Source organism: Zootoca vivipara, chromosome 9 (assembly GCF_965207765.1).
Source record: "Zootoca vivipara chromosome 9, rZooViv2.hap1.1, whole genome shotgun sequence".
NCBI lineage: Eukaryota > Metazoa > Chordata > Lepidosauria > Squamata > Lacertidae > Zootoca > Zootoca vivipara.
In genome coordinates this window covers 66,127,031-66,140,030 of record NC_142592.1, presented here as the reverse complement: position 1 = coordinate 66,140,030, position 13,000 = coordinate 66,127,031, and the positions used below count along the sequence as shown (strand labels likewise).

The 13,000-nt window shown below is 43.6% G+C and overlaps 1 protein-coding gene across 2 annotated transcripts in view; it reads left to right on the top strand.

The window, feature by feature from the left end:
• Positions 1-436: 436 nt before the first annotated feature.
• The window catches only part of CHCHD3 (coiled-coil-helix-coiled-coil-helix domain containing 3), a 209,255-nt gene continuing 196,691 nt past the window's right edge, over positions 437-13,000 (top strand). For both annotated transcript variants that reach the window (XM_088651751.1, XM_035127990.3), the window contains exons 1-2: positions 437-572; positions 4,349-4,439. In XM_088651751.1, coding sequence (XP_088507877.1) covers positions 489-572; positions 4,349-4,439 — 175 coding nt within the window. In that variant the 5' untranslated portion in view covers positions 437-488. The remainder of the gene's footprint in view (positions 573-4,348; positions 4,440-13,000) is intronic.

The following is a 13,000-nucleotide window of genomic DNA, read 5'->3' as shown; positions in this document are numbered from 1 at the left end:
GCTTTGTCGCTATTCAAATTCAGTTAAGGAAGTACTGTAGAATAAAATAGCAAATAAAAGCAGCATCTGCAGGCTTGAACTACACAGCCCACAATCCATTGCGGCTCCCGCGCGCGATTTGCGGCCTGGCTCCCTCTTACCCAGCCTGCCTTGCGAACACGCCCCTTTGCCCCAAGGCACCCTGGGACATGAAGTCTACCCCCTCCCCTTTTCAGCTCCCACAAGTTCTTTCGGGAAAGCCACGAGTCGGAAAAAACTTTCCAGCCGGCCTAGTCCACCTTCCGCGGGACGGGCTTGTTGCCCTGGGCAACCAGCTTCTCAGCCAACCGGAGCCCGGCGCGCGGGGGGCGGGAGGCGGGCCTCGAGGGGCGGCGGGCCAATAGCGCGTCGGTGGGCGTGGCGCGGGTCTCCTCGGGCACCTTGTCCCTTCTTCTTTGCGGCCTAGTCGGCGCTCGAGTGCGCGACCCTCGCCGGCAACCGGGGTCGTGATGGGCGGCGGAGGCAGCGCCCCGCGGAGGGTCACCTTCGAGGCGGACGAGAATGACAACATCACGGTGGTGAAGGGCGTCCGGGTGAGAGAGAGAGGGAGGGAGGGAGGGAAGAGGACAGGCCGACCTTGCAGGGCTGTCGTGCACAGAAGGGCTGCTGCCTTGATCTCAGCTGCTGCTGATTTACTGCGTCTAACTTTATAACTCTGTCCTGCGTGAATAGAAAAAAGCACCGTTATGTTCAATGGTGTATACTCCCAGGACAGTTTAGCATGATGTTTTCTGCTGTTGCAGTTCAAGCTGCTTTTCAAGGCACAAGAACAGGCCAGGCCAAGTATTTTCCTCTGCACGTGGACCTTTTGCCTGAACCTTTATTTTAAGTTCAGCTTGTGCAGTCCAGGTGCATAATGCTCATTGATAAAGCTTGCCATTACGCAACATGGATAATTTCAGTTTATGATGCCCAAGGAAACATTCACTCAGGCATGTGCATTGTGCACCTTTGATTCCTGCTCTTCTTGGTAGGTTCTTGCCTGCTCAGAGAGACTGGCCAGTTGTTCTAGGGGCTATGGTGAAATACTCTCAGAGTGGGCATTTCTGCCCTACTGCCTTGAAGAAGCTATTTGTAAAACTGCTGCTTTAAAAAAAGATAAAGTTAGATTCCTAGACTTAACCATCTGGTCTCCCATATTCAGGTGATCCAGTGGGTAGTGGTAGCAACTTAACTGCTGGAACTTCTGCATGGTAGTGATTTCCTTGACCAGCTGAGCTTCAGGCTCAGTTTTCGGACAGAAAATGCCTTGGCTACTCTAGTGGGACACCCGTGAGCATAAGACCTGCTGTACCAGGCCACTGGCCACCTTGTCCAGCATCCTGTTCCCACCGTGGCCAACCAGATGTCTATGGGAAGCACGAAAGCAGGACCTGAGTGCAACATTTTACCTGCTTGTGACTCCCAGCAACAGATGTTCAGAGGCATATTGCCTCTGACAGTGGAGGCAGAACATATTCCGTCATGACTAGTAGCCATCGATACCTCCCATGCCAGGCGATAATCAACATGGGCACCTTGCCTCTGCCTATCTTGGTTTCTACACCACTGACCCTGGTATCCATCACAATAGCCTGGCAGGGTTGGGTAGACGGTATCACATTTCAGTATTTCTGCTCCTTCGTGTCAAATCTGCGGAGGGTTTCCATCCTGCTCCCCTGCTTTGCTGCTTTCTCCTGGTTCTCCTTTAACCTTCTTGTTCCTTCCATTTTAACCTTGCCCTTTCCGCTCTATTACAGGGTGCACAACTCTCTCATTACTTAAATATTTTTGAAAGCACGTTCTATCATTGTCACGGCAGGGGGAAATTTTGCCTGGCTTGCAGCGGGGAAATTTGTGGGTGTGAGATGAGCAGAACAGGTGTCTGGCTGTTCTGGTGTGATCCTCTTCAATACAGTGCCGCGTATGATTCAGTCTGTGATGAAACACAGGTCTTAGTGAGGTCTCGCTGAGAAACATAGCATGAAAATAACTTAAAGGTTTCTAGCTTGTGTTAATGACAAAACACACATTTTAGTCTTGAACTGCATAAACTTTCAACAAAGGCTGTGATTCTGTACATACTTACATAAGTGTAACGCCCACTGAATGCAGTGGGACAGCTTTTGAGTAAACACACATAGGATTGCAAGGTAAGCCTGCAGCCAGGCACATTGTTACTTGGAGGCAAGTGCCCTGGAACTCGTTTATTTTCTAATTAAGCACAAGGGTTTGTGTAAGGCTGCACAGTTGCTTGATAGTAAGCCATACTGAGCGCAACAGGTCGTCTCTCTTAGTGAGCTTGCAACGGACCAGGCTGCATATGGTTTGAGGACTGCAGTTTTCAAAGCTAGGAAGTAGTTATACCTTGGTTGTCAGAACGCTTTGATACTTGTACGTTTTGGCTCCCGAACCATCGAAACCCGGAAGTGAGTGTTTCGGTTTTCAATCAGAAGCTGCATTTCGGTTTCCAAACGTTTTGGAAGTCGATTGGACTTTCAGAACGGATTCCGTTCGACTTCCAAGGTATGACTGTAATAGCTAAAGGTTCTTATGATAGAGCTGCATCCTTGTCAGTAGGGTAATTTTTACTGAGTTCCAAATTACTCCTCTCCCTGGGACCTAGCCAGAGTTTGAATTTGAGTTGTAAAGCGCCATAGGTTATGGTTTGAGGAGGGTAGGTCCGTGTGCGTGCGTGTTTTGTCCATTTGTCTCCTACTGGCTGCTGGAGCAGTTTTAATCTATTGTAATGGATTGTATCTTGAATGATTTGTTGTGAGGCCCCTTAGAGGACAATCTCGCGGAAGGGTGGGATACAAATATTTTCAATAAACACAGACGATAATGAACCCTGGAATTAGAGCTTCTAATGCCCACCTTCCAATGTTTGTTTCCTTACCTTGTCATGTCCCTGCACTTATATTTTCCTTTTGTCTTGACGACTCCTGTCCTTTTCTCAAAGAAACTTAGCAAAGGGCCTCTGTGCCATGGAACCTGGGGTCATCGTTTCTGAAGCTTATGTAAAAGCTCCTACCAACAGCACTTCAAAAGAAAAATGAAAGGCGAATGATGAAACAGGGAAATATTGGGGTGGCACTCGAGGAAGAGTTTGTTCCTTCTGTCTCTTTGATTTCTTCACACTTCTCCTGGCCCCTGCTTTCCGTTAGTCTCTGCCAACAATTCTTTTATTCCTCCTCCTCCCTTTGTTCGTTCACCTGTAAACAGGCACGCTTGTGTCCCTGTGACACTTAACACAGCTTGAAGTCCTGTTTCCTCAAGAAACTGTAGAGTTGATGCTGGATAGCACCTGGATATCCATTGCTGCAACAGCGTGTTAGTTTACCAAATAGACAAGGAAGCCTTGCCTATGGGATAGTGTGCATAATGTTTGCCTTTGGGGATTTAACATTTACACGTATATTTCATTTATTTATTTCTTTATGAAAATATTTGTATACCACTATTAATTTTTTTTGAAAAAACCAAAGCGGTATGCAACAATAGAACATAAAACCATGTAAGAAAAAAACACATAAAAAAGTTAAAAATCAGATGACGATTATGGAAAGATGTATTCTTAATGGCCTGCATAGGCTTCGTGGAATAGGCAAGCTAATATATCCTGTTAGTCCACGAAACTGATATTTCTGCAGCACAATGGAACTTCAGTTCCTCTGCCTTAGTTTGGCACATGCATCCCAGTTCTATCCACACTTGAATAGCAGCCCCAATGATTTAAAATGTATTTACTTATGCTGAAGTTTTTTCTAGGATTGTAGCCTCTAGGTAGTAGCTGCAAAAGCATGCGGTAGTAAATAATGTCAGAGCAGGACCTGGGAGACCTGGGTTCAGATCCCCACTCGGCCATGAAGCTCCCTGGGTGACCTTGGGCCAGTCACTTACACTCAGCCTAACCTACCTCACAGGGTTGTTGTGATGATAAAATGGGGAGGAGGAGAAGAATCATGTATACTACCTTGAGCTTCCTTGGAGGAAAAGGTGGTATATAAATGTTGATGATGTTGATGAAGATGATTTATTTTTTGCATAGTGAGGATTCAACGGTGTTTTTAGCTCAGATAGGCTGGGGCAAATGTATTTCCAGGACTGCCAAAGCATTCTTGTTAGTTGCTTTAAAAAGTGTTTATCAGATTTCGATACCTAAAAGAATGTGTTTTCTGCTGCTCAGAGCTAATATAAAATGGGGGGCGGGGGGAGAGAAGTACATTATACCTGGAGCTAGACCCAAAGACAGTGTGGGAAATACATATTTTTGATAAGCCAACTTATGATGTTTTTGTGTTTTTTTTTTGCTTCAATGTCTCCTCAGCTGTCTGAAAATGTTATAGAGCGTATGAAGGACCCTTCTTCAGCAAGTGGGAGATCTCAGAAATCGGGCTCAGGTGGTCACGGCACTTCAGGTATGTGCACACCTCTGGCTATAAGAGATAAGAATCAAAATGCAGCTCTGAAATTATTTCAGTAAACCCTGAAGTCTTTTTGCAGAGCTGATTCCAACCATTCATTTGCCTTCTTTTGACTTTCTGCAAGAGTGGGGTGGATTTTTTTACGATGCTTTTGTTTTTACGCACCCTACTGAGTTTCTCCCTTGTTGCACGCAAACAACGTTTGCTCTCTGCTGTACTTTCACCTTACTTTGGAGATCTGACTTTGCAACTTTTGCATTATAAGATGATATGTCTGCTTTACCTCTGGGAGCCGTGAGGCTCCTTAAAAGATACTCAGCAGAATGTACACCTGGAAGTTAAGTTGCATGCACATAGTTTGATCTGTGGGACTACCATGGAAGCATACTTCCTGTGCCCTCAGTAGATGAAGATTTTCCCGTTAGAAATTGCCTAGATTTTCATAGTGCTAATTAGCTGACTCCCATAATATACCACCATCTTCCTCATTTCCAGAGCTGTATTGAAACTTTTAAAAATGAGTTTCTTCCCCACCTCAGAAAAGGGGACAAATGTATGTTTAGAATAATAGAATTGTAGAGTTGGAAAGGAACATTAGGGTCATCTAGTCCAGGGATGTCCAATAGGTCGCTCGCGATCTACTGGTCGATCCCTGCATGGTCTTGTCCCCCCCCCCCAAAGCTAAGCAACTTATGCCTCCCGAACCCCCAATAAAACGGGGCTTTCCCCGTCCCTAAAAAAACTCAACAACTTTGACCTGAACCCCTAAAAAACGGGGGTAGATCGCAGTCTCTTGGAAGTTGGCCCCCCTGATCTAGTCCAACCCCCTTGCAATGCAGGAATCTTTTGCCCAATGTGGGGCTCAAACCCACGACCCTGAGATTAAGAGTGTCCTGCTCTATTGACTGAGCTATATCCACAAATGGTACTTAGGAAGGGCCAGTGTTGCTGGCAGAATTGGGGTACGGGTAACTAGTGGGTACATCTGTCTCTCACCCTGAAGTTCGATGCAAGCTAGTCTCATCTTGTAGTACAGAGAACAGCAGTATCCCATTTTTAAGAGATGTTCATAGGCATCCTTAAACAAGGCCGTTGCAAGTTATCAAAATATTTGAAGGCCCCCTCCTCCCATACTCTAGAGTATTTCTATCCTATGTTTGTGCTTGCCAGTATAAGACGGATCTATTGATCTCAAGTAGGGCAGAAATTAAGTTACAACCATAATAAAGAAATCTCCAGCCTGCTTCTTGCAAACATCGTCTTTCAGTTATTTGAGTAACTTTAAACATACTGAAATATTTAACAAGCACAAAATCTTTAAAGTACATCTGTCATTCTTTCCTAGGGCTGTGTGATGACAAGTAATTCGATCAGTCTAGTTCGAGTGCGTTTCTTGAATGCATGTGCTAAAAGCAGCGCTTAGCCATAATAGACAAATTTAATGGCTTAATTTATTTTTTTTAACGCTACTGAATTCCTGAAAAGTCAGTGTATTATTTCAGGAGGAAGGCACAAAAAGGTTATGAAAAAGGAAAAGCGGGATTTTCAGTGTGGGATCCGTTTTCAGCATCTGCTTTCTCTGCTGTGGCTTTTCATTGAAGGATCAGTTGTTGCCATTTCGCTTTCTCCGTTGTGGAGAGCTTTCCATATGTGGCTCTTAAAGAGACTGGCAATTTCGAACCTTCAGCTGGGTGGCACGCTTTCAATATGGGAAGTTAGGTTAGACTGAGAGCTGTAACTGGCCTATTGGCATCCAGCGAGCTTCATGGGCGAGCCTGGATTTGAACACAGATCTCCATGGATTGCGCCGCTACAGCACATTGACTGTCTCAGTTGCACACATGCAACTTCTCTTGGTAGGTGGGTTTTGTCTGCTCCTAAAATTTTGAGCTGGCTGGACATAGGGTGTGAAAGTATAGTTGCCACCTACAACGAATGACTGGCTTTTGACATTTGGAGCTATTTGATCTTCATATCATTCCTGCAGTGTATTTATAGCACACTGCATTCTAGATTGCGTGGGTGTATCTCAGGGTGGCTAATCCTGCCTGAGACTGTAGGGTAGACTGCATAGCTTTCTGTCTATTGTAGAGCTGTGATCTTCTATTCTTCATTGCCACCTGTGACATCTCACCCAATGTGCCTCAGGCTGGTGTGATTTCGAGAAGGAGCCTCTTCATTCTCAAGGGGTACTTCTGTGATTTTTGCACACAGATGTATCTGGGTGGGGGCAAGGTGGGGAGGGGAAGTACAATGAATTTTGTAAGTACTTTTTAGTGAAATGTTCAGGAACTACAGCAATAATGATAAATTTATATTAGGAAAGATAACAGCTGTTATTTCAGCCAGCTAAAAGTAAAAGGGGTGCCACACTTCAGTTGCATGTCACATTTTCATTACCTTGAGATTATTTTTTGAGATGAAGTTGCTATGTAATGATTCCGAGTAATAATTCACAGAGCCTAACTTGATGGCCAAGAAGGGCAGAACACATAAATGTATGAACATGTTGAATATATGCTGCTGCACAGTGATATGGACTCATTTTGATATGAAAGCCATATTAGTTCTTGTGGTCCTTGAATGAGCAGATGAGGCGAAGGGACACGGATACCATCAAGAGAGATAAGTTTAATTTTGCCTGCAGCCACTTAGGTTTGCATATAATGGACTTGGCTCTGATAAATTGTGCAAAAGTTGTCCTCCTTGTGATTGTGCATACAAATTGAGCAATACTCAGATGGCTTAATGGTGCCTCGCTGGTGAGAAGGGAGATCACACATGAACTTAGGCAGGTAGGTCACTGTTACCAGGAGAGGTCACAGCTTCTGCAAAGTTCACCTTTACTGGAAAAGAATATTTAACAAAGTACGAAGGCTGGAGAAGTCACAGTAAGTTTTTCAGCTGGAGGTGAAAGGAAGAACAGACTTGATTATAAAAATCAGTGCATAGCAAAGTTTCATGTTTTTTGTTCTCTCTGTGATGAGGACAAGTGCAGTGTGCATTTACCAGTATTCATATATGTGTGATTTATATATGTATGTGGAGTTTTGCTTGGTTATGTTCCTTGGTGGTTTGGAAACTTTAAGGCAAGTTAAAAGTTGGTTATGTGATATATTTTGGTAGACCATCATAGAAAGATAGGCAGGTGTTTAAGTTTCACTGACCTTGAGGCAAAATGAGTAAAAATAAAAATAATGACAAAGGCTCTTGAATGATGATGATGATGATAATATTTATTCATTTATACCCCACCCATCTGGCTGGGTTTCCCCAATCACACTGGGCGGCTTCCAACAAAAGATTAAAATACAACAAAAGATTATTTTTGAACTCTGCTTTGGTTTCTCACATGGCTAATACTTTCCACATCTTCTTGGTTGCAGAGTGTAGTTCTTTTTTTTTTTTAAAAAAATATTTTTTTATTGATTTTACAACAAAACACGATATTTTAAACACATAATATACAAACAGAAATAACAAGAAAAAAAGAAAAAACAACATTACAACAATAACAAAAACAAACAAAAATCAAAATACGAAATCCTTTTCCTTTAACATTGTATGAGGAGACTTCCTCGAGTTCCCTCTATCTGCGGTTCATTTCTCCTTTATCTTTAGCAATTTCCAATTCATTATTTAAAACTCCTTACACTTTCAAATCTCTCATACATCAATTTACTTCACATATTTCTCAAACCGCAGTTTCTATAAACTTCTAAATCTAATCTTAATATGCAATTTTACCATATTTTTTAAAATAAACTTTGAAATCTTTCCACTCTTCTTCTGTCGCTTCTTCTCCCCGGTCGCGTATTCTCCTGGTCATCTCTGCCAGTTCCATGTACTCAATCATTTTCATTTCCCAATCGTCCACTGTTGGTAATTCATGGGTCTTCCAGTTCTTGGCTAGTAATACTCTTGCCGCCGTTGTAGCATACATAATTTTTTTTACATTTTTCTTGGGAATGGCAGAGTGTAGTTCTTGATTGCTTTCAGATTACAGAACTGAACATTAGCTGAAAACCCAAGTGAAACAATTGACAGCAAACAGTGAATATCAAATATGCCCCCGAACTAGGCACTGCTGAATAGCCAGGAGATGAGGCTCCCCCCTAAAAATGTACAATTTAATACCAAATCCTTCAACTTGGCATGGCATAACTTGAACGAGAGAGTCCTTTCCCCCTTACTGTGAGACTGAGGGGTCATAGGTTGTAGTTCATTGTTTTGCATTTGTGCCTGATGCCCAGGCCTCATAATGCATATGCACTCCTCTTGATGCACCAGCTCTCCCTTGGAGACATCGCCTGGTGAGCCGCCTCCTTCATACTCTCCAGCAGGCTGTGCCCCGGAGCCCTCCACAGGCTTGGAAGGGGCAACTCCTAGGTCTTGCACCTGAGGCATCTGGGAGGGCTTCTTCAGGCAGGCTCTGCTGCATAATCTTGTCTTCTCTGTCTCCCCTTCCATGGCCTCATCCTCCCCATCTCCCTTTCTGAGTCTTCAACCTTACGTGCCCCCTTGCTGCTGATCTGAATCCGAGGGCTCAGAGAGAACCATGTCAGTGGCAGAGTTTAGTAGGGCTGGCAGTGAAGGGCAGGGCTGTGCTGGCATTTAGGTGCTTTGTGCAACCGGAGCTTTGATCCTAGCCAAAGCCATGATTGCAGCTTTGCTATGGAAAGCTCACTTCTGTTTTCACGTCCCTTGGCTTTTGCTGTGATGGAATAAAGCACAGTTGATTCCAGTTGGATGAGGTCTTTGCGAGTTTGCTTTCCTGGGCTGTATTCCTGCATTACCCAACAAACCAGCCAGAGAACCAGGTGATCTGCTCTGGAACAGAAAATACTCTGCAGAGCTCTACATGATAAAACAGAAGATGGAAACAGATGAAGTTACAAAGGCAAACCTCAAAACTGTTTTGGTCACATCAAGTCAAATAACTTTAAAATTGCATAGAATGGTATCAAGACACCAAGTGAGACAAAAATGAGGAGACACAGAGTCAGCTGCCTTTATTGTATTAGAACTTCATCAATGCCCCTTTGATTTTCTGTCCTTTGACTTTAACTGCCTCCATATGAAAGGTCCTACTCCAGAGCTTGCTTCACCCTCCACGTGGCAACCCTTTAGAATAGTGGTTTTCAACCAGTATGCCGTGGCACCCTGAGGTGCCTTGAATGAAGGTCAGGGGTGCCTCTGTCCCTCTTTCCTTCCCTCCCTCCTCTGATGCCCTCTTGCGTCTCTGCCTCCCAAAGGCTTGTGTGCCTGTTTGTTGCAGCAGCCCTGGCTACAAGCTCCGCAGGCGAATGGTGCCTCTGGGGCTGGCCAGGGGGTGCTGGTTGGCAGGAGCTGAGGTGGCTTTGAAGTAAGCAGGCGAGGGAGCCCAGCCAGCCAGTCCACGAGAATGTAGCTGGTCAAGGGAGCCGTGGACTCCAAAAGGTTGAAAGCCTCTGCTTTCGATAATTGAAGATCGCCAGCTAGAAGCAGGTCTTCAATTGGAGGACTTCTGGTCACTGATTCTGGAAACTGGTCCCTTTCTGTTCGTTCTAACACTTCAAAAGTGTCCACAAAAGTGGAGAAATTATCTGGTTGATAGCACTTCCCTATATTTGTGCAAATAAGTATGCTGACCCTTAGAAATGTCTACGGGGCTCTTATGAAGGATATATAAATTATGTTGGAATACAATATCCAACAACTTTAGAGCCTGCACATTATATTTATTGTCCAAAGAATAATGAGAGGTTAGGAAAATATCTTCCAAGCCTAAGCCTAAAGGTAGCAAGAAGCTCTCGGCTGTTGTTCCAATTCGGGCATTAAAATCCCCACAGAGAAGTATAAATGCTATGGGGAATTTAAATGGTGAAGTTAAATCTGACCAAATCTTGGTTGTCAGTGACAGACTAATAGTAGCGGGAAGGTAGATGTTTATACAGAAAAGGAAGATTCCTAATTCAGTTTTGATTTGTACTGGCAAAATGTAATTATTTTGAGTTCCAAAATCTGCTATCCAAAGTGATACCGGGTATAAAGGAAGTCAAGCCCCCACTTTCTCAGCCCTGTATAAATTTACTAACAGCTGGCTGCTAGCTAAAAGATTTATAGCATTGTATGGTGGGGCGGGAGGAGGGTTAAATTCATGAGACCAAGCCTCTTGCAAACATATTATATCAAATTGCTGGAGCATACGGATAAAATCCTTATCTGCCTTTTTATTATCCCAGTCCGCCAGGTTCCAGGAAAAAATGTTAATACCTTTCTGGATGTTTTCTAGTCAGTTATGGTATCTTAAAGGGGGAGAGGTAAGGGTATTCTAATTTGCTTTACTATAATTACCCCTAGGCTGGGGCTTATTTTGAGCATTTGTTAATGGATAATCCCTTTGATTTCTAGAAAATAAGATTGTTAGCAGCATACATGGCCACATTTTTCTTGAAACTCTAAAGTGGTTTTTGACATGGCATGGGGGTCTGCTATTTAAAAACAGAACAGAACAAAACAAAAAATCTGGGCAGAATGAAGCTCTTGAGTGTGCCCCAAATACATTTTAAATCTTCGGCTTATGCGGGTAGCACAAACTTGGGATATCATGTAAGTATAAGGTGGCAACAGCTTAAAGTTATGTGTATGCCCTCTATCACAGACTTTTTGCCTTTGTTCGGTGATATGGAAGTCTACTAGTTTAAACAGAAAATATACACGCAGTAAGGCTAGACTCTGACTTTGGAATTCCTTCGTGAAGCCGAATGTACATTTCCCTTCTTCCCTTGTGTGCACTTTTATTATTGCATCCCCTTAGCTGGGTAATCCAAGCAGTAGGCTTAAAATTCTTGACCTTTGGAACCATAAATCTCTTTAATACCCTTTACAGCCCTTCTTAATCTAAGAGAAGAATGATAGGGGCTGATTTAACATTGTTCTGTTTCGCGTGGATACTCTGAATTGCATCTTTTTAGATATTTCTGCCCTCTATGGGGTGGGTATTTTTTTTAAAAGGTATTTCCCTACCTTCTGACCCACCCTTTTACTTCAGTCTTTTGTGGTTGTGTGGGAAGGCAATCCTAAAAGAACAGTCCAATAAAACTAGTAATTATTTGTTCCTCTAGACTAGAATGACCTTATACCATCTTTGTCCTAGCCACTAGCAGCCAACCCGAGTGTGTACTTATCGAAAGTGGCCTGGCTTTGGCTCCAGCCTCCAGGGAAATTGTACCACACGAAGAGAGCATTCTTTGCTTGCTGTAGGTTGCTGTAGATGAACATCATGGAAGAAATTATTCTCTAAGTACCATGGTGCCCAAGACATTTCAACTGATTAGGACTTTTCAGGGTTCTGAATTGTGCTTGTAAACGTACTGGGAGCCAATGTAGGTATTTCAGGACTGGTGTTATATGGTCTCAGCAGCCACTCCCAGTCACCAGTCTGGCTGCCGTATTCTGGATTAGTTGTACAGTGGTACCTCTACTTACGAATTCAATGCGTTCCGAACGCACACTTTTAAGTAAAAAAAAATTGTAAGTTGAATCCCATAGGAATGGTTTGGGAGAAAAAATTCGTAAGTCGAAGCAACCCTATTAAACTGCATCCAAGATGGTAGGCGGAGCTCCATTCGTAAGTAGAAACATTCGTAAGTAGAGTTATTCGTAAGTAGAGGTACCACTGTAGTTTCCGGGTCACCTTCAAAGGTAGTCCCACATAGAGCCCATTGCAGTAATCCAAGTGGGAGATAACCAGAGCATAGTTTTAAAAGATAAGAGTCCTTATACTATCTTTGTCCTAGGTGCTAGCCACCAACCTTAGTGTATACTTATTATTTTAGACAGCTGCCCCACCCTAGAGTTTGTTCCAGTGAATCTGGGCTCTTCAGCACTCGCAGGAGGCAATGTCCCTCCAGCCTTCCAGGAGTCTCTTACGTTGAGCAGGGTGAGTTTGGGCCTCACCCCCAAGGCTAGGTGGAAAAAGGCCCTTGCAGGGAGTGGTCTTCAGCACTCACAGCAGGGCATTCTTGTTGCTTTTCGCAGATCCTGAGTCCCGACACTCCCTTGTAACTGTGGTGTGTGTGTGTGTGTGTTTGTGTCCATGCTGAGAACTGCATTGCTGTAATACTTCTGGTTATGCCAGAACTTGTAGCTATTACGCTCAGCTTCCCTTTTCCCCACTCCAAGTCTGCCTGCATCTAGGGAAAATGTGAAGCCAGGCTGGAGATCAGTGTAGATACAGTGGTACCTCTACTTACGAATAACTCTACTTACGAATGGAGCTTTGTACGCCATCTTGGATGCGGTTTAGATAGGATTTTTTCTACTTACAAATTTTTAGATAGGGTTGCTTCTACTTACGAATTTTTTCACCCAATGCATTCCTATGGGATTCAACTTACATTTTTTTTCGACTTACAAATGTGCGTTCGGAACGCATTAAATTCGTAAGTAGAGGTACCACTGTATGTAAAAAGGAGTGATTTGAAGCACGAGATCCATTTAAGTGTGGTGCTGCCGTGGCGCCAGCCAATATGAAACGGGAGTGTAACAAACTTTGAAGGATCTATAGAATG